This window comes from Leopardus geoffroyi, chromosome C3, assembly GCF_018350155.1.
Source record: "Leopardus geoffroyi isolate Oge1 chromosome C3, O.geoffroyi_Oge1_pat1.0, whole genome shotgun sequence".
Lineage (NCBI taxonomy): Eukaryota > Metazoa > Chordata > Mammalia > Carnivora > Felidae > Leopardus > Leopardus geoffroyi.
The window spans coordinates 70,666,832-70,686,489 of record NC_059338.1 but is presented as its reverse complement, the minus strand read 5'-3'; the positions used below and the strand labels follow the sequence as shown (position 1 = coordinate 70,686,489).

Sequence of the window (19,658 nt, the reverse complement as noted above, 5' to 3'; positions counted from 1 at the left end):
CTGTCCCTGTTCGGGGCCTGTAGGTGCTTGTGGCTGCCTGGCACTGCGTAGGGGTGAGGCCCACGGCCACTGGGCGAGGAGCCTGGCCTATGCTGCACCCTCCTCCCTGCCTCCTGGAGGCTCCTCTGTAACTCTTCACTTCCCTGAGAGGAGCAGGGAGCTCTGGAAGGACATTCCTTGGCAGGGGGCGGGGGGCGGGTCATGGCTGGGGGTATCCATGCCAGAGGGGCAGGGATCCTGGCTCGGAAGGGCTGGGGGGGGGGGGGATTTCCACAAAACTCGAGCCATAGCCAGAGGGGAGAATCAGTACAAGGCCTTAGTCAGAAACCTCCCTGGGGGATGAGTCCCCTGTTCCTGGCCTGTAGCCCTGATCCCGGGACCTGGCCGCCAGCCTCTGCCTGGGCTGGCAAAGGGGGCCAGTGGTTGGCCGCCCAGATCCTGAGCTGGCTGGGCACGATGTGTCAGGGTGACAGGGGCCCTTTAGGGGCCTCGAGTGGGAGGGCTGAGGGCACTTCCAGCTCATTTGTCCGTGGTGGGCAGCTTTGCATGGCCACCAGTGCTGGGTGAAATGGGCTGTCACCTTCTCCTCCCCAGTGGATATTGACCCAGTCAGCCTTGTGTCTGCAGGGCCCTCCCTTTCCTGAGCATCAGTGGTTGGAGGGGTGTCCTCGGCAGGGCTGGGGCGGGCCAGCGGGTAGGCTGCTGGGTAAATTTAGTGTGTGGGGCGGTGCAGCTGCCAAGGCCCACCTGCTAACACAGCTGCCACTTGGGCCTTCCTGCCAGGGGCGGGAGGGGGCCGGCTCCGCCTGGGGCTGCTGGGTCCTGGAGGGGCAGGCCTGTGCGCTGGGGGCCCGAGGTAGCACAGAGCCGAGCCAAGGGGTGCGAGGTGAGACACCGGCTGGCTGCTTGGGGATCCTGTTCTTCCCTTTCCAGCCAGCGGGAGCTGAGGAGCCTGGGCCTGACCGGCTGCCCACAGCCCCTGTCAAAGGGCTGGTGCCTTGACCTTGTCAGATGTCAGCAGTTGGGGTAGCCACCCCTGGGCATGGCCTATCAGCTCCCTTCAGGGCCTGGGAAGGTGGGGCTCAGAGGGCCTATCACTGTTTGCTTCCCCGTGTCTCTACCAATCAGGAGCTCCAGGGAAGGGGAACTGAGGTCACCTGGCCTGTGGTGTGGATACCCAAGGGCAGCTCTAGGCTGGGGCCTGGTGAAAGGGCAGGACAGCAACCAAGAGCAGTGGAGGTGTCCCAGGTGTCCCAGGTGTCTGAGGGCCCTCCAAAGGCCCAGAGCTGCCCTGCCCCCGCCTCCAACACTTCAGCCCGGAGACTCTGGCCTCTACCAGTTGCTGATCTGGGACCAAGGTCCAACCACAGGGCTCTTGCAGCCTATGGGCCATGGTTGCCAGCCTGGGAGGGGCCGGATGGAACCCTGCGTCTGAGCTTTTGCTCCCCTCCCCCGATAACCCCAGGATTCTATAGAGGCCTGGCTCAGTTGCCTGGGAGACAGGCCTGCTAGCCCAAGCAAAGATGGGGGGCCTGAGAGGGCTCGGCCCTGGCAGAGCCCTGCTGGGGTAAATCTCCAGAGGCCCCAGCTCCGTCTTCCCTTGGGGCTTAGCCCTGCTCAGCCCTGCCAACCCCTCAGGGCACTCAGCGCACCTCCCCCACCCCCACAGGCTGAGTCCCTTAGAGCTTCTTGAACCTTCTGTCTGTCCCTACCCCCCATGTAGGTCTCCTGCTCCCCCCATCGTGGGGACACTGCGCGCCACTGGGCGGGCACTGGGCCTCGCCCCAAGCCCCGCCTGCCTCCTCATGCACTCCCTATGGCTCCCTGGGGCAGAACTGTGCCCAGACTGGTGGGGCGGGGCCCAGTGGCCCCAGCTCCTTCTTCAGCCTTTTCTGTCCCGTTCAGTGGGGCCAGCAGGCTGCAGTGAAGAGGGTGCCCTTTACCTTGAGCCCCCCTACCCAGGCTCCCTCTTCCCAGCCCCAGCCCACTGAGCCCGGACCCAGCTACCCTTATCCCCACTTCCGAATCCTGCCGCATCCTGACCTTCCTGCCTGGTCTGAGTAGGGTCATGGCCTTGAGGGCAGGTGACCACAGCCAGGTTGCAATGAACGGGCTGAAGGAGAAGGTGCTGACGCTGGACACCATGAACCCCTGTGTTCGGAAGGTGGAGTATGCGGTGCGAGGTCCCATCGTGCTGCGTGCCCTTGAGCTGGAGCAGGAGCTGCGGCAGGTATGGCTCTGGGCCCCACCATTGTCCTCCAGGCTCCACCTGGGCAGCTGAGTCGGCTCCATTCCTCCCCAGAGTCACGTAGAACAAGGACCTGCCAGAGTAATACAGGCTCCGTTCTCACTGCCTGTGCCCCCTCCCTCTCAGGGGGTAAAGAAGCCCTTCACTGAGGTCATTCGCGCCAACATCGGGGATGCACAGGCCATGGGGCAGAAGCCCATCACCTTCCTGCGTCAGGTGAGGCTGGCTCGCCATTGCCCCGGCGCCTCTCCCCCCTCGGCCCACGTGCTCGGGCCTCAGCATTCGCTCCTCCCAGGTCCTGGCCCTCTGCGTCCACCCTGATCTCCTGAACAGCCCGGACTTCCCCGAGGATGCCAAGAGAAGGGCTGAGCGTATCTTGCAGGCGTGCGGGGGACACAGCCTGGGTAAGTGCCAGTGCCCCAACCAGCCAAAGCCCCAGGGAGGAGCAGGAGCTGGAGGGAGGCTGTCCCAAGGGAGGGGTGGATCCGCCCACCCGCTTGGAAGGGGCGGAGATCTTTGGGAGGGCTGCTAAGGGACCTCACGTGTCCTCTCTTCCCACCCGCTCTGCCCCGCCTCCTGGCTCAGGGGCCTACAGCATCAGCTCAGGAATCCAGCTGATCCGGGAGGATGTAGCGAGGTACATCGAGTGGCGCGACGGAGGCATTCCCGCGGACCCCAATAACATTTACCTGTCCACCGGGGCCAGCGACGCCATCGTGGTAGGCCAGGGCCGAGGCAGGAGGACACCGGGGCTCTTTCTGGGCGGCCGGCAGGACTCTGTTCCTCCTGGCACCCTGGCACTGGTTCCAGGCGGGGCGGGGGACAGGTGCAGCCCCTGGCCTCACCAACCTTGTCTTCCCTTCCCCTCCCCATCCGGCCTGCAGACGGTGCTGAAGTTGCTGGTGGCTGGAGAGGGTCGCACGCGCACGGGTGTGCTCATCCCCATCCCTCAGTACCCGCTCTACTCGGCCGCGCTGGCCGAGCTCAACGCTGTGCAGGTGGATTACTACCTGGACGAGGAGCGCGCGTGGGCCCTCGACGTGGCCGAGCTGCGGCGCGCCCTGGCCCAGGCGCGGGATCATTGCTGCCCTCGCGCACTCTGCGTTATCAACCCCGGCAACCCCACTGGTGCGCTGCCCGTTCCCCCCCCACCCCTTCCCCCGCCGCGGTCAGTCTGCCCTCTCTCCCTGCTCCCTCCCCTTCCCCGCTGAGCGCCGCGCTCCGAGTCTGACCCGGACCTGCTACATGTCCCGCGCCCCAGGGCAGGTGCAAGCCCGCGAGTGCATCGAGGCCGTGATTCGCTTCGCCTTTGAGGAGCGCCTCTTCCTGATGGCGGATGAGGTGCTGGCAGGGGCTCGCCTGGGGCTTGCGGTCGGAGGGCAGCAGCGGCTGCCCCCCGTGACGCCCATCCGCCCGCCCAGGTGTACCAAGACAACGTGTACGCGGAGGGCTCGCAGTTCCACTCGTTCAAGAAGGTGCTCACGGAGATGGGGCCGCCCTACGCGGCGCAGCAGGAGCTCGCCTCCTTCCACTCGGTCTCCAAAGGCTACATGGGAGAGTGCGTGCAGGCCGGGCGGGCGAGGGCTCGCGGCCTCCATCCTCGGCCTGCCCCCCCCCCCCCCCCCCCCCCGCCTCGCCGACCCTGCCTGGACATCTGTCCTCTTCCGCAGGTGTGGGTTCCGCGGCGGCTACGTGGAGGTGGTGAACATGGACCCCGCGGTGCAGTCCCAGATGCAGAAACTGATGAGCGTGCGGCTGTGCCCGCCGGTGCCGGGCCAGCTCCTGCTGGACGTGGTGGTCAGCCCTCCCGCACCCTCGGAGCCCTCCTTCGCGCAGTTCCAGGCGGTGAGCGGGAAAGAGCCCAGGGGGGCGGGGGCGCGGAGGGGGCTGCGCGACCGCGGACCGGCCCCGCCTGATCGGCCCGCCCTCCGCCGCCGCAGGAGAGGCAGGCGGTGCTGGCCGAGCTGGCGGCGAAGGCCAAGCTCACGGAGCAAGTTTTCAACGAGGCTCCCGGCATCCGCTGCAACCCGGTGCAGGGCGCCATGTACTCCTTCCCTCGCGTGCAGCTGCCCCCGCGCGCCGTACAGCGCGCTCAGGTCCGGGGCCTAGACCGGCGGGGCGGGGCGGGGCGGGGCGGGGTCCCCGGGGGAGGGCGGGGCCTGGGCGCCGAGCCCTGACCGCTCCTCCCCGCCGCCCGACCTCAGGAGCTGGGCCTGGCGCCCGACATGTTCTTCTGCTTGCGCCTTCTGGAGGAGACCGGCATCTGCGTGGTGCCCGGGAGTGGCTTCGGGCAGAAGGAAGGCACCTACCACTTCCGGTGAGGCCCGGCCCCGCGCGGCTCCTCCCCGCAGCCCGCAACACCTTTGCTTACCTCCCTCCCTTTTTAGGATGACCATTCTGCCCCCCTTGGAAAAGCTGCGGCCTCTGCTGGAGAAGCTGAGCCAGTTCCACGCCAAGTTCACCCGAGAGTACTCCTAACCATTCCCCTCCCCGCTTTGGGGCCAGGCTGGGCCGGCAGGGCCGACCCTGGACTTACCATGCCCAGGGCCCTGGGGGTCTCTGGAGCCCTCAGGACTTGCTCCTGCTGCCTGCGGGGCTGGGCCCCCTGCCTTTCTGCAGGCCCCCAATAAAGCTATGAAGCAGCCTGACTACTTCAGGTGTGCGTACCTGTATGAGCTTCCCCTGCCTTTGTCCACTCCGGAGTTCCTTTCTGAGCTGGGGTTCTGTGCGGGCCTGGAGAGCCTGCGCGGCGGGGCTGGGGGGTGGGTGGGTGACATTTGTCAGCCTTCAGGAGGAGTGGTCAAGGAGGGCTCCCAGAGGAGGTGACCTTACAACAGATGCGGTGCCTCTCATGGGCTGCGTTTCCACTCTGGTGTCTGGTCCCAAGGCAGAGAGTGGCAAACTTCACATAAAAATTAGGAAGAGAAGGAGGTGTGAAGGAAGGTACTGGGCCTTTCCGTTAGGGTTGGTGATGACGCTGGACAAAGAAACAGGGGAACTGAGTCCCAGGGTGGCCACATCAGAAACAGTAGCCTAAGGAAGACACAGAAAGCTGTGTCCCCTGGCCTGGCTCCCCTTGCTGTACTGTCCACCTCTCTCCTGGCAGCAGTGAACTGTAGGCTGGAGCTGGCTGGATGGGTGGGCAGCACTCAAGGGAGGACGTCTTGGTCTTCCTTCTAAATGGCAGATGGCCTGGTGCTGCCACCTGAGGCTGCTGGAAAGCAGGGGAGGGGAGGGGAGGGGCAGGGAAGGGAGGGGAGGAAGAATGAGCAAGCGACTCTTGCTTTGTTTGTATGGATTTGAAGTGTGAGATGTGATATCCTAGCGCAAATGCAGTCCTGGGGCCAGTGAGGGTGGAGGCCCCTCCCAAGCCCAAGCGCCCAAGGGCAGGGGCGGAAACACGAGTGTGTAAAATGCTGACAAAGGGGCACCCTGGGGAGGCCCAGGCCCTGGCAGGTGTGCAGCCCTCTGTCCTTGCCACTGGAGCAAGGACTAGTGTCTACGGTGTGCGCACTCTGTGGGTCACTGCAGTCTTCTTACGGAGGGATGGCAGTCCCCTTTTTACAGACTAGGAAACTTGTTGAAGTGACAGGAGACCCACTCGGTGGCTGCACCAGCTGTTGCTCTCAGGGTTGGGCTGGCTTCAGGGGGTCAAGGGTTAGGAGCCAGTACTAGCATTCTAGCTCTGTCTGCTCTGGAGGTGGTTCCTAACCCTGGGCCACACCCGCTACCTCCTCTGGGCCTTGGGAGACCTCTGGGATGCAGCTCTGGGCAGGGGAGAGAAGGCATGAAACGCTTGGAGGGGCGCCTCCCTCCACAGAGCAGGCTGGAGTCTGGCAGGACTTGGGCCCGCCTGCCCTCCTCACCTGGCCTTGTCACTGGACGCTAGAGGGCGTCGCGGGGAGCAGCTGGCTGCGTCCCTCCGGCTGAGACCTTTCACACAAACCTGCCTTTCATGGTCCTCTGTGGCCACTGGCTAGGGGAAGGCACCGGAAGCACAGCCAGAAGGAGGCGAGGGTGCCAGCGGCGGAAGTAAGCAGTAGTAGACCGTGGGGGCTGCCGGAAGGACCCGGTGGACACTGCAGAACCAGGATCCAGGTGAGGCACCAAGGAAGCAAGCACTTCTGCAGAGTTAGGGTGTGGGTCCAGGGGGTCTGGGAGCCGGACCTGATAACCTTGGGAAGGACCGGGATGGGCCACAGACTCAACATCAGCCAGGCTGCCCGCGGCGCATGCTCAAGGCTCCCCGGAGTGGCCGCACCCGGAGTGGCCGCACCCGGAGTGGCCACGGGGGGCGCCCGAGGGCGGCCGGCGCTCTGGCCCGCTTCTCAAGCTCTGTGGCCGCCGCATCTCGCGGCTGCGTAGAGAGCGGTCTATGGAGGGCGCGCCGCCTCTGGATCCGAGGGTACCAGTCCGGACGCCAGCCTGCACAGCCCTAACCTGACTGGCCCAGCCCAAGAGCCATGACGCCGTATGATCCCTGACTTCATCCTGACCGGAGCGGACCCCACCCGGAACCGCTTTGCCTGCCCCTACTCCAAGCCGGACCTCTGATTCCGATCCGGGCTCTGACCTGGCCTTGAACCCAGCCCGGGCCACCAGATTCCAGGCCCAGCCCCAGCCCCTGATCCCCCAGCACTCGCCCTCGGGCTCCCCGCGCTCCTGGCCATGCATGGGAAGCTCCTGCCGCTGGCCGGGCTCTACCTAGTGCAAGGCTTGCCCTATGGGCTGCAGTCCGGCCTGCTGCCCGTGCTGCTGCGGGCGCGCGGCCTCTCCCTGACACGTGTGGGACTGGCCAAAGTGCTGTACCTGCCGTGGCTGTTTAAACTCGTGTGGGCCCCACTGGTGGACACGCGGGGCTCCCTGAGGGTCTGGCTGATGCTCAGCACGGCTGCTCTGGGCCTGGTGTGTGGGCTGCTGGCAGTCCTGCCTCCTGCAGAAGCTGGCCAGGCTGCGCTGCCTGTCACCGTGGCGGGGCTGCTTCTGCTGCTGAACCTGGGTGCGGCTGTGCAGGACGTGGCCCTGGACACGCTGGCCGTACAACTCTTGGAGCCAGCCGAGCTAGGGCCTGGTAACACAGTGCAGGTGGTCGCTTATAAGCTAGGGGCAGTGCTGGCGGGAGGGGGCCTGTTGGCCCTCGTGCCCACCCTCTCCTGGCCCCTGCTCTTTCTGCTCCTGGCTGCCATCTATTGGTTGGCTGCTGCCCTGGTCTGGGCTGCACCAGCCCTGCAGCAGTTGCCTGTATCTCAGCCCTCAGAACGACCCCTCCGCACCCTGCACCTTCTGCAGGAATTGCTGGCCATGCCTGGTACTCTGTGGACAGCAGGCTTTGTGCTCACTTACAAACTGGGTAAGTGAGGCCTTGAGTCAGGCAACAGCAGGGACGGGAGCCTGCAGGTGGATCCCCAGGAGCCCTGGAACCCGTTTTGTGGCCACCTTCTGGGGTATTAACTGTAGGCTGGAGCCCAGCCTGGCTCTGCAGCTGGGCTTTGCCTCTGGTCCTTCTCCAGCTCTGGCTGCATGGCTTCTGTGAGCTCCAGCCATAGCCCCTTGGGTCTCAGATGCTGCTTCATGCTGACCCTATGCTTGGCTGATGCCCAGTCCCAGCTGTCTCCTGGCACCCGTGGCCCAAGACAGGGGCAAGGCAAGGGCCTGGCTAGGGGAAGGCAGCTGAGGCCCGAAGTGAAGAGAGGTGGGCAGCCCCCCTGCTCGCGTTCTCCCCACAGGTGAGCAGGGCGCCAGCAGCTTGTTTCCGCTCTTCCTGCTGGACCATGGCATCTCTACTCCAGAGCTGGGCCTGTGGAACGGTGTGGGCGCTGTGGTCTGCTCCATTGTAGGCTCGTCCCTGGGCGGGGCCCTGCTGGCCAGGCACTGGTGAGCCCTCCTCAGCTTGCCCCACCCACCTGCTCACACCTGCCTTGCTCCACACTCCCTGACCTGCCCCATGTCCCCACCCCAGGCAACCACTGCCTTTGCTGAGGTCTGTGCTTCGCTTCCGTCTTGGTGGTCTGGCCTGCCAGACCACCCTGCTCTTCCACCTGGACACCCCGGGGGTCAGGCTGGGCCCCAGCACCGTCCTGAGAGGTGAGGGGCTGGCCACGGGAGGGGAGGAGTCCAGAGTCCCGGGCCCTACTGATCTTGGCCCTCCCAGGGGCAGCCTTGTTGAGCCTGTGTCTGCAACACTTCCTGGGGGGCCTGGTTACAACCACCACATTCACCCTGATGATGCACTGCAGCCAGCTGGCACCCAGTGCCCTGCAGGTAAGACGGTGTGGCTGGGATGCCCTGGGGCTGCAGGGCTGGGATCCAAGCAAGCCCTCATTTGATCTCACACCCCACCCCACCCCCGCAGGCCACACACTACAGCCTTCTGGCCACTCTGGAGCTGCTGGGGAAGCTGTTCCTGGGCACACTGGCTGGAGCCCTGGCTGACAGCCTGGGGCTGCATCTCTGCTTCTCCCTCTTCCTTGCTCTCTCAGGCATGCCCATTCTGTATCTGGGTCTGGCACCCAGCACCCTGGCCTGAGCTGGGCGGCCAGCCCACCTAATAAAGCTGAGCGTGCCCACGGCCTAGCTGTCTGGGATGTGTGATGGGCAAGGCTGTCCTCAGGCTGTGGGGGCTGCCGCATAAGAAAAGAGGGTTCCTAAGAATGACTTGAGCATTTTTTATTCCGCGTTTTGGGGCCTCTTCGCCCCGCTTCTGGTGGTGGGCTTTGCCCAGGTAGTCAGTCACTGTCTTGGCCACAAATGTCCCTTCTCTTTTCCCTGATAAACTGCCACACCTGGCTCCCTCGGCACAGTGGCCACACAGCCCCCTGTGTGTGACATGGGGGAGCAGGGCTGGCTTGCGGCAGGGTGGTCAGTGGCCCCACAGCAGGATCTCCTCTGTAGCTAAACGCATCAGGGCACGGAAGCTCAGATGCAGGTGTTTTCTCCAGAAACGCCGGTCCCGCCCGTACACCTGGGCTGGATAGCAGGGGCTTCCTGTGGTGGAGTGGGAGACACGGCCCTGAGGACTCTGGGCCAGACCTGGCCCCTGCCCATGTCCGAACCCAGCCTTCCAGGCCCTCACCGATGCCATGGAAGATACGGGCCACAGCCCTGCCCGAGAACTGCTGGTCTGGCCACGAGGACAGGAGATGGCGGATGTCCTGGCGTATCTGGTCCTCCCAGTCCTGGATCTGTGGGTGGCAGGCACGTAAGGCCAGTCCACCGTGGTGCAAGGCAGGAGACAGAGTGTGTAAGCGTGTGCACGCACTTTGCTGCCTGACCTCACTGCAGGCCTGTGTCCTCTCTTCAACCCCCCAGGAGGGGCTGGCACTCACCCTGGCCTGTCCTGGCTCTGGGCCCTGCTCGTCTTCCATGCCTCCTGGCCCCTCTTCCTCGAAGTAGCCGCTGAGCAGAGCCTTGAGCCTGGCACTGTGCTCCTCATCAGGCTGCTCCAAGCAGGGCCCGCAGCTGGGGAAGGCTACACTGGGGTGAGAGGAATCTGTCAGCGCTGTTCACCAGAGGGGGAAGCGGGGGTGGCCTCAGGCCCCGCCCACCTCTCCTGCACCTGTGAAAGGCCTGGAAGGTGCGTCGCAGGCGTGCCAGGGCCTCCTGCTCACGGGTTTGTACACGTTCATATAGGAAGTCACAGATCTGGTCCTTCTCGTGGGCTGTCAGGTCTCCGGGGCTGTGCAGACAGAAGGCGAGTTCCCGGAACTCCACCAGCACCCCTGTGTCCCGATGTGCACCTGCCAGAGAGCTTGTGAGACACAGGCAGGAGGGCGGCAAGCAGGGCTGGGTCCAAGCAGGGTTGGGGGCAGGGCTCACCTGTCCTGGGCTCTAGGTACCACTGCAGTTGACGGAGAGCCTGCTTTGCAGGGGCGAGCTTCCAGCCCATCGAGTCGGCCAACTTAACCACGTCAAACTCTACGGAATAGCTTCCTTCACCTATGTTTTCCTGTGGCTGCTGGGCTAACCAGACCGCCAGTGGAGGACACCTGTCCCAGGGAAAGGGATATGTGATTAGCAGCCCTGGTCCTGTGTCCCTGGCCCCAGCCTGGGGTGGGATGTGTGCTCACCTGTGGGCCAGGGCCTGGAGCTGGGGGAGGCCCCCAGGGCAGCGCAGGTGGCAGTAGGCATAGGTGGGCGCCAGCAGCTCCAGCCAGCGCCGTGGATGTAGCTCCAGGTAGCACAGCAGGGTCTCAATGGCTGGAGGCAGAGCAGGGCTTAGGGGACACGGGGACGTGGGGATGTGGGGAGGTACCCACTCCTGCCCCCAGTTCCTCACCCTCCTCAGGCATGTCCAGGGCTTGCACCAGCGGCTGCACTGGGAGTGCCCGCTCATGACCCAGGCACTGGGCTAGGCCTTTGTTGCTGGCTTGCTCGGCCTTGCTCAGGGACACGGTCACAGGCCTCTCTTGGCTCTTGGTTCCCTCCTGCTCTGGGGGCTGTTGGGCATGGGTGCAGGTGCAGGGTGGGAACGAGCACTGTACCAGCTTCTTCACGGCAAGGAAGTCGGAGGCCTCGGCATGCACGTGTCTACGCAACTCCTGCAGGTCCTGACCCTGCGAAAGAATAGCTGTAAACGTGGGGCGGTGGGGTGGGGTGGGGAGGGGTGGGGGGAGCTCAAGTGGGGCAAGTAAGAACCTGGGGCTGGAGAAAGAGGTGGCAGTGTGCGGGCTGGCCGTCCCGTCCAGCCCGGCCCACAGCCTGCACGTAGCTCTCAAAGCTGGGGGGCAGCCCCAGGTGCAGCACGGCCCGCACGTCTGGCCGGTCCAGCCCCATCCCGAAGGCCACTGTGGCCACCACCACCCGCAGCCGGCCCTCCATGAAGGCCTGCTGCACCCGCCGCCGCTCCCGGGCACACATGCCGGCGTGGTAGGCTTCGGCCACAGCTTCCGGGGCCTGGCCTGCAGAGAAGACACAGACAGTTGGGTAGAACGTGTTCCTGGGGCAGGTCCGTGGGGCACAGCCCTGCTGACCTCCCCTCTAGGCCCCAGGTCCCAGGCCTCACACAGGCAGGTGCGGAGCAGCGCAGCAATGCGCTCCGTGTCTTCGCGTCTGTTGCAGTAGACGATGACAGAGTTCAGGTCACGAAAACGATCACTCTGCAGCAGTGTCACCAAAGCCTGGTGGGCGACAGCGGTCAGCACGGGCTGTCAGAGGCAGTGCCTCTGCCAGGCCCCGGTGTGTCCACTCACCTGGTCTGGGTTCCTGTCCGTGGACACAGAGAGGTACAGGTTGGTGGGGATGGTGACTGGCCCTCTGAGGACATGCTCCTCAGCCACGCCTAGATGCTGAGCCATGTCTCTTGAGGTGCTGTGCGTAGCCGTGGCTGTAAGACCCAGAAAGCAGCGGACACCCATGTGTTCCCGCAGCACCTGTGTGGGAGAGGAGCCAGTGAAGGTGCCCCACCCACCCTCCCTTGCCCCTTCGCTTGTACCCCAAAGAAGGCTCACCTTGCAGACACGCAGGTAGCAGGGCCGGAAGTTGTGGGACCACTGGGACAGGCAGTGGGCCTCATCGACACAGGCAAAGGCAATGGGAGGCAGCTGAGGGAGGGAGCCAGGGGTCCCTGCCGCAGCCCCAACCAGTGCCTCGGGTGACAGCATCAGAACGTGCACCTGGGCCGCTTGAACCTGAAGACGGCAAGGTCAGGAGCATCATCGAGGGCCTGCCTTCTGTCCCTACCCATCTTGCTGTGTAAGGCCCCTCCCTCACCTTCTTCAGGGCAGAGTCCCGCTCCTTCCTGGTCATGCCTGAATGGATGCAGGCTGCCTTCAGGCATGGGGGCAGGCCAGACACCTGTGGGTACAAAAGGACAACCAGTTGCAAGCCACCCTTCCCCTGCTTTTCCTCAAACAGCGCTCAATGGTGCTTGGCCTGACAGCTGTTGCCATCTTCAACCTGGGCTCCCTAGGGAGAAAAATCCCAGCTCGTAGATCCTGTGACTAAGGATTCAGAGCCCCCTGTGAGCCTTGGTTCAGGAGTGCCAAGAGCAGACAGGCCCCACTGGGGACGTCCTCCCTCCCTAGAGCTGCTCCTCTTGGGGGTGGACTCAGGTCTGGCCAGCTGTGTCCCTGCTGCCCTTGGACCATTGCCAGGCCGGGGACTGTGGACAGAGCTGGCAGGTTGAGAATAGCTGAGCTCTCTACAGCTCCGGCCAAGTAACTGACAGCAGCCCCAAAGGGTCGGAAGAGCCGTGGGCACTGGTTCCTGCCTTCTGCATGTGCTGGAGGGGTCCCGTCTGCGCACCTGGTCATCCATGAGAGACAGGAGGGGAGAGATGACCAGTGTGAGGCAGGGGCTCCGCCGGGCATAAAGCAGCGCGGGGAGCTGGTAGCACAAGGACTTGCCAGCACCGGTGGGCAACACCAGCAGCGTGGATATGCCTGGTGGGAACAAGGGTCAGTGTGCTATCCTGTGGCCAGGCCTTGGCCCTGTCCCATCCCCCAACAGCCAAGCTCACCAGAGAGGATCCGCATGACTGCATGCTCCTGTCCGGGGCGGAAGGCACGGTGCCCTAGCTGCTCCAGGGCCTGGAATACCTCAGCTGGCGTCTCTGTGGACACAGGTGTTGGTCAGCATGGCCTCAAGTTGCCCCCATCCCCCAGTAAAGGCTCTCAGCTGAAAAGCATCTGCTCACCTGCCACTTGCCCAGAGGGCCCTGGTGGGTAAAGTGGTGGCACGGTAGGGGGCAGGCAGGGCACCTGGGGCACAGGCTGTTCCACGGTGACCAACAGCTCAGGCCCAGCAGGCTCTGGATCTTTCTCACTCACTAGAAACAGATGGAAAAGGGTGGTGTGGGAACTCCAGGCTGGGCTGGGGTCATTCTAGCAAAAACACACCTAGCTACAACCTGCCCTCCACCCCTTCATTCACCAGGGAGTCGGCAGCTGGCACTGCCTGTCCTCTGGACTACTTCCTCCAAAGTGAGCAGGGTCTGTGTGTCGTCTTCATTCTCACCACCTTTCTTCTGGGGGGCTGGGGTATGCTCTAGGTTAGGTAGAAGAAGCAGATAGAATCTTTTACTTGAGCTACAGGTGCTCCCCCCCCCCCCCCCAAGAGTACAAGTCCTCTCCAAAAACCTCAGCCCGGCCCACCACCAGAGCAGAGGTCTCACCTGGTTTGGGGCACTGGGATGACCAGTGGCCTAGCTGCCCACACCGGAAGCAAGAATTCTTGAGCGTGGCTCTGGGCCGACCACCTACAAAATGCTCCCCTTTCTTCTGCCACTTCTGCTTCCACATCTGGGGGCCATAAGAGAGGGTCACGTGGCAAGAGGCAGTAGGGGTGAAGGGAGTGCCTGCCAGCACCTCACCTGCTTGCGGAGGAGCCTTCCACGGAGAGCCGGGCCCCGCACGTAGCGTTTCTGCTTCATGTTGAGCCGCACGTAATTACCTCCGTTCCGCACAGCTACTCTAGAAGGGATGTACAAGTGGGCCATGCCCCAAGCCTGCCCCAACCTGGCTCGACTTAAGGTGACCCTACTGGGAGGCTGAAGCTGTGGTACCTGGAGGCTGTGGCGCCACTGGGGCGCTGTGCCCACAGGGGTTTTCCCGAAGGGTCTTCTGCGTGTTCTGCAGTCCCAGCTTCCTCAGGCAGGGGTCCTATTTGGCCACTGTCTTGCTGGGCCTGTGCAGGGCTCCCCTGTGGCTCCCTATTCCGTGTCCACCTCTTGCCTTGACTGTCGCCAGGTTGGGGGCTCCCTGCACTGACTCCAGCTGTCTGTAGGGCTTGAGCCTCAGGGCTAGTGCTGGGACCAGGGACAGATGGGACACGTGAAGTCAGAGACTGTGACTGCTCTACACCCAAGTTAGGCTGGCAGGCCTTGGAAGCCCCCAGAAAATCTGGGGCCCCATTGTGACACCGCTCCAGCCAGCCAGGGTCTAGGGAGCCCAGTCGCAGCCTCAAGGATGCCTGTAGCTGCTGGAGGCAGCCCGGCCTCAGCTGGGGCCCAGCAGGCTGCAAGGGCACCTCACTGACTTCTTCTGGAGAGATGAGGGCAGCCCCTGCACCTGGTGGCCTTGGGGTGGGCATCTCGGACGAGGGTCTTCGTGGAGTCCGGGGTATGCGGCTCAGGGCTGGCCCAGCCTGGTGGGGGTGCGGGGGAACAGACCAACAAGCAGGAACTCAGGTCTCCAGGCTGCCGCCGACCTGAACTCCCCCCAGGAGTTTCCGCCTGATTAGTGCTGCAAGAGCGTACGTGTGCACGTTTGCACAGGCACATGTGCGTGGAAGGGTTAGCAGAAAAGGGTATCTGGGGGTCCGGTCACTGAGTGGAGAACAGCTCTGGGTACAGGTTGGATGCACTGACTGCCTGGCTCTCAGCTCTCACCTGCAGAGTGCCCTTGAGGTTGGCCTTAAGCCTCTCCCCGTAGTCCCGCACAGACCCTGGCCGGCTTGGCCCAGAAAGAGGAGGATGTGGACTGTGGGTCGCAGCCCGATTCAAGTGGGGCCCCCAGCAGCTGGGTTCTGGCACCTGCAAGAAGAGGCGGTGGGAGTCCGAGCCAGAGAAAGGCTGGTGCGAGGGGCAGAGTTGTCCCCAGCTCCCTTCCCCAGCCCCCAGGCCCTCCTCCACCATGTCCAGTCCTCCCCCAATGTTCTGTGCCCCACACAGGCTCGTTCACGGCTCCTCTGGGCTCTGCCACGCAGGAGACTGGCCGGGAGGCTGGGGCGTCAAGGCCTGGGTACCTCCTCTGCCTGCACGGAAAGCGATTGCTTGGGGCCGCGGGGTCCGACCCCTTCTGCCTCCTTCAGGGCCTCCTTCAGGGCGCGGTACTCCCGGTAGAGCGCTGGGGACGGGGTGAAGGGTTACTGCGGGGCCGCCGGTCGCCCCACCCACCCTGCGCCCCTCCTTCCGCCCCGCGTCGGCGGGCTCACCCCGGGTATCCTCAGGCGCCGCCGCCACATCCTCCTGTGAAGGGAGCGCGTCAGCCGGAGGCCGCACCCTCAACCCCCCGTCCCCGGACAGCCCGCACCTGGCCCGGCCGCCTCCCGCGCCGCCGCCGGAACGCGCTCTCCCAAGCCTGCAGCCGCTCCCGCACGACCCGCAGTCGCTCCATGGCGCTCGCCCCGCGGCCGCTGGCTCCGCAAATCTCCCGCCGCGAGGGAGACGCCGGCCGCCAGCCAATGGGGGCGTCCCGCAGGGTCGGAGGCGGGGCGTCTGGGCAGCCTCCTCCGGGGCAGCCAATCAGTGGGACTCTCATGGGAAGACCAATGGGTGGTGGCTACGTCATCGCGGTGCGCGGAGGCGCTGGGCGGGGCGCGGCGGACCGTGAGGCGGGGCCGGTGGCGGTCGCAGCGGCTGTGGGGCCGGTGAGCGCGGGCGGCCGGCTGGGGATGGAGCGGGGCGGCGTGCGCCCCCGGCCCTCCCTGGCTGCACGAAGCAGGCGCGGGTGCTCGGGGCGGGCGCCGCCCGGGAGGCGGGAGCGGGAGTCGGGCTGTTCGTTCGCGGGGTGGGGAAGGATCTGGAGCCCCGCGTCGGGCAGAGCGACCTCGGGCCCCGGGGGGCGACGCACCGGCTTCGAGGGGGCATATCCCGTCCGGGAGGCGGAGGGCGTCACATTGATGGTGTCCCTCGGCTCGAGCCCGGGAGGAGCCGGGCGGGGGGCGTCTTGGGGCAAACGCCGGGAGCCGCGGGCCGGCGGGAGGGGGCGGCGGCCACCACACAAGAGGCTCCTCCCATGGTGACCACACTGGCTGCTTTCGTTTCCTCTCGTGACAGGTGCTCGGTTGGTCTGTCCTGTCACAGCGAGGTATGAGTCGTCCTCGCGAGAATTGTCTACAGGCAGAGCAAGGCCGAGGGTTGACGTTCGGGGCTTCTCAAGAACCAGTGCCCTAAGGACTTTCGTTGTGTATGAGGTCCGGAAGAACAGGGACTCTGGGGCCCGACTGCTCCCTCTTCCCTGAGCTCATCGCCCAGGCTGTGACCTTGGCCGGGCAAGACTTAGGGCTTAGTTTTCTAATCTGTTTCTGGGGGGATGACTGGGAAGCAGTTTTGAGGATGAGATGTTTGGCCCGCTGAGAGTCCACTGGCTGTTACTGCTGCTGAAGTCAGTAACAGAGCTGATATCCAGGTACCCCCCGGGGTCCCAGGCCTTTTTTATATGCCCCTTGTTAACTTGGATGCGCTTTCTGCTGCTGCCTGTACCCATCTGAACAATTCCTGGCCTGGGGTCTTATGAATCCTATAGGTGTGAGAGTCACTGTGGTTCTTTAGGGAAAAGGGAGATGTTTAGACAGGTGACAAAGACTTTGGCGGATGAGGTTTGCTTTCTGTTTTTCTGTAAGTCTGCAAAGATCTCCATGCTTGGCAGTACTACTGGACCACAGTAGTTAGGACTGAGGGTCATGCTGAAGGCTTGGGTTACTCAGGCTGTCTGGACACAATGTTCCCTGGGTACCCGTTCTTTTTACCTATGCTGGTATTTATTAAGCTGCGTCAGTGCTTCCAGTTCCTGTCCAAGGACCACCTGCAAGAGCTGGAGGAGGGTGGGGCAGGTTCCCGCCCCTTGGGAGTATCTTAGCCCCTCTAGTGTTTGTGTGCTTTGTGAGCTTTATTCTAGTTTTGAAGAAAAGAGGATCTCTGATAAGCAGCTTTGTGGTCTGAAGTACAGATGTTGGGGGCGGGGGGGGGGGGTCCTGCAGAGCAACAGTCATCAAAAGCACACCCAGGCCAGTGGTCGTTTTTGGTGTCGTGCTATTTATGTACTGTTTGATGGCTAAGTTTTCCTAAAGAGGCACCATGCTTCTGGAAGTAGGGAACCGGGGGGGTGGCCCCGTTCCTATTTTCATTCAGTTCAACCCATTGTTAGGCACCTGGCACTTGCTTTTTAGTGCCACGGTCCTCCATTGAGTGCCAGCTCTGTGCTAAGCACCACGCTGGGTTTTCCCACTACCAGCGATGGAGGAGGCTATGGCCGGGCAGTGGCTTGGGGTCTGTCCTCCGCGCTGAAGGGCCCTTCCCTGCAGGTGGCTTCCTGCCTGGCCCGGCGCCATGCACACGCTTGTGTTCCTGAGCACGCGGCAGGTGCTCCAGTGTCAGCCAGCTGCCTGCCAGGCCCTACCCCTGCTGCCTCGAGAGCTCTTCCCCCTGCTGTTCAAGGTGGCCTTCATGGACAAGAAGACTGTTGTGCTTCGCGAGCTGGTGCACACATGGCCCTTCCCGCTGCTCAGCTTCCAGCAGCTGCTGCAGGAATGTGCTCACTGCAGCCGGGCCTTGCTGCAAGAGCGCCCCAGCACAGAGAGCATGCAGGCTGTGATCCTGGGGCTGACAGCCCGGCTCCACACCCCAGAGACCGAGGCTGGCACACAGCCTCTCTGCAGGTATGGGTGCACCCGAGGGGCTCTCAGGCCTGGGGGGTACAGAGAGGGTTCCCCCCTGAGGTTCCAGGCGAGTGCAAGAGCTCAGTGCGGAAACAGGCATGTGGCTTCTGTCCCAAGGTGGCTGGGAGTGGGTGTGGGTTCTGCTTCCTTGTCTCCTGCTTCAGCCTACCCGTGCTCCCAGGAAGCATGCCCTGCGGGTGCTGGACATGACGGGCCTACTGGATGACGGCGTGGAGCAGGACCCTGGCACCATGAGCATGTGGGACTGCACAGCAGCTGTGGCCCGCACCTGCATAGCACAGCAGCAGGGCGGGACTGCGGATCCTGGGCCAGCCCCCATTCCTGTGGAGGTTCGTGTGGACCTGCGGGTGAACCGGGCCTCTTACTCGTTCCTGCGGGAGGCACTCCGGAGCAGTGTGGGCAGTCCCCTGAGGCTCTGCTGCCGGGACCTGCGGGCTGAGGACCTGCCCATGCGCAACACTGTGGCTTTGCTGCAGCTGCTGGATGCGGGCTGCCTGCGCCGTGTGGACCTGCGCTTTAACAACTTGGGCCTGCGTGGCCTGTCTGTTATCATCCCACATGTGGCCCGATTCCAGCACCTGGCCAGCCTGCGGCTGCACTATGTGCATGGGGACTCGAGGCAGCCCTCTGTGGATGGCGAGGACAACTTTCGCTACTTCCTGGCCCAGATGGGCCGCTTCACTTGTCTGCGGGAGCTCAGCATGGGCTCCTCTCTTCTCTCGGGGCGGCTGGACCAGCTGCTCAGGTGAGCAAGCCCCACTATTGCCCTGTCCTTTTCCCCTCTTCCGAGACCCTGCCCTGGTCCTACTTGGTTGTGATCTGTGTCCCCTATTATAGCACCCTGCAGAGTCCCTTGGAGAGCCTGGAGCTGGCCTTCTGTGCTCTGCTGCCCGAGGATCTGCGCTTCCTGGCACGGAGCCCCCATGCTGTCCACCTCAAGAAGTTGGACCTTAGTGGCAACGACCTGTCCGGCAGCCAGCTGGAGCCTTTCCAGGGTCTGCTGCAGGCAGCAGCAGCCACACTGCTACACCTTGAGCTGACTGAGTGCCAGCTTGCTGATACCCAGCTGCTGGCCACGCTCCCTGTGTTGACGCGCTGCACCAGCCTCCGCTACCTCGGTCTCTATGGCAACCCACTGTCCATGGCGGGCCTCAAGGAGCTCCTACGGGATTCGGTAGTGCAGGCTGAGCTACGCACGGTGGTGCACCCCTTCCCTGTGGACTGCTATGAGGGTTTGCCCTGGCCACCGCCTGCCTCTGTCCTGCTGGAAGCTTCCATCAATGAGGAGAAGTTTGCTCGTGTGGAGGCGGAGTTGCACCAGCTGCTACTGGCCTCAGGTCGTGCTCATGTGCTCTGGACCACTGACATTTATGGGCGCCTGGCCGCAGACTACTTCAGCCTATGACCTCTAGGCTGTCCTGGTGTTCAGGGCTGCTGGAGACCCCTCCCTGCCTTAGGTAGACAGAGCCTTTGCTGGGACCCTGTTGGAGGCCTGACACAGAGTCACTGGTCTCTGGTTTCCTTGCTCTTGGGCTCTCGCAGCCTTCCGATGCTTGGTGGAGCACCTTGCGAGGTTTTGCCCTGTACCTGTTCCCCTGACTGGCTGACTGTGGGCTTAAGGGCTGGATTCCAGGCCTGTTAAAGGCCAGGTTTGGTTTGGGTGCACTTGGCTGCCCTCTGGTGTCCTGGTCCTCTCTTTGGAATGTTTCTGGGGTCCCAGCTGTGAGCTGAGAGAGGGTGTTCTGTCTGGGCCCTTCCCAAGAACAGACTGCTCTGGGGTTGAAGCTGGAACAGGGACCTGCTTCAAGGTGGGTTGGGTCCCCATGCACTGGAGCCTCTCATGGTTCTCTCTGCCCTGGCACCCGGGAGACAACCTGGCTGGGCTTTGGAGCCAGCGGGTGTCATTAAGGTACAAATGTGCAGTGTGTTTGGAACTTAAATTTGTGGTGTTTTTTTCTGTCCTAACTGGTCAGAATGACATGTCACTGGCTCTGCTGTCCCCTCCAGCGTAGCCACTGGGTAACAGCTGTCTTCCGGTCTGCTGTCCCCCTCCCCCTTTCCTGGGCACCTCCAC

The 19,658-nt window shown here is 63.7% G+C and overlaps 4 protein-coding genes across 15 annotated transcripts; 3 read left to right on the top strand and 1 right to left on the bottom strand.

Moving 5' to 3' along the window:
* Window positions 1-273: 273 nt before the first annotated feature.
* On the top strand, window positions 274-4,896 carry GPT (glutamic--pyruvic transaminase). 3 transcript variants are annotated; one of them, XM_045455617.1, is made up of 11 exons: window positions 280-2,230; window positions 2,375-2,464; window positions 2,544-2,652; window positions 2,834-2,967; window positions 3,133-3,376; window positions 3,510-3,589; window positions 3,670-3,806; window positions 3,919-4,093; window positions 4,189-4,344; window positions 4,453-4,565; window positions 4,636-4,896. In XM_045455617.1, the coding sequence occupies exons 1-11, from the start codon at window positions 2,069-2,071 to the stop codon at window positions 4,724-4,726; spliced, it is 1,491 nt and encodes a 496-aa protein (XP_045311573.1). In that variant the 5' UTR covers window positions 280-2,068; the 3' UTR covers window positions 4,727-4,896. The 3 variants fall into 3 exon arrangements, with proteins under 3 accessions (XP_045311572.1, XP_045311574.1, XP_045311573.1); XM_045455616.1 differs by having other exon boundaries at window positions 274-2,230; window positions 3,919-4,344; XM_045455618.1 differs by lacking the exon at window positions 4,189-4,344 and having other exon boundaries at window positions 279-2,230.
* Window positions 4,897-6,408: 1,512 nt separating this feature from the next.
* On the top strand, window positions 6,409-8,817 carry MFSD3 (major facilitator superfamily domain containing 3). Its single transcript, XM_045455638.1, has 5 exons — window positions 6,409-7,598; window positions 7,975-8,122; window positions 8,208-8,332; window positions 8,400-8,509; window positions 8,601-8,817. Exons 1-5 carry the CDS (start codon window positions 6,917-6,919, stop codon window positions 8,772-8,774), a joined length of 1,239 nt encoding a protein of 412 aa, XP_045311594.1. The 5' UTR covers window positions 6,409-6,916; the 3' UTR covers window positions 8,775-8,817.
* An 82-nt stretch (window positions 8,818-8,899) lies between these two features.
* RECQL4 (RecQ like helicase 4) lies at window positions 8,900-15,501 on the bottom strand. The gene is given in 23 exon segments (XM_045455498.1): window positions 8,900-9,232; window positions 9,321-9,429; window positions 9,574-9,721; window positions 9,804-9,984; window positions 10,064-10,233; window positions 10,315-10,444; window positions 10,524-10,800; window positions 10,883-11,145; window positions 11,250-11,364; window positions 11,437-11,616; window positions 11,695-11,874; window positions 11,957-12,040; window positions 12,491-12,627; window positions 12,705-12,797; window positions 12,882-13,013; window positions 13,118-13,231; window positions 13,359-13,485; window positions 13,557-13,730; window positions 13,733-14,329; window positions 14,574-14,717; window positions 14,930-15,030; window positions 15,119-15,152; window positions 15,217-15,501. Coding segments are annotated over 23 exon segments (3,843 nt in total). The 5' UTR covers window positions 15,445-15,501; the 3' UTR covers window positions 8,900-9,107.
* Window positions 15,422-19,524, top strand: LRRC14 (leucine rich repeat containing 14). Of its 10 annotated transcripts, none has more exons than XM_045455593.1 (5): window positions 15,472-15,553; window positions 15,963-16,099; window positions 17,210-17,563; window positions 17,745-18,329; window positions 18,422-19,524. In XM_045455593.1, exons 2-5 carry the CDS (start codon window positions 16,095-16,097, stop codon window positions 18,987-18,989), a joined length of 1,512 nt encoding a protein of 503 aa, XP_045311549.1. In that variant the 5' UTR covers window positions 15,472-15,553; window positions 15,963-16,094; the 3' UTR covers window positions 18,990-19,524. The 10 variants fall into 10 exon arrangements, with proteins under 10 accessions (XP_045311545.1, XP_045311549.1, XP_045311547.1 ...); XM_045455591.1 differs by having other exon boundaries at window positions 15,963-16,314; XM_045455598.1 differs by having other exon boundaries at window positions 15,510-15,553; window positions 15,963-15,993; window positions 17,343-17,563; window positions 17,728-18,329.
* The last annotated feature ends 134 nt before the right edge of the window (window positions 19,525-19,658 follow it).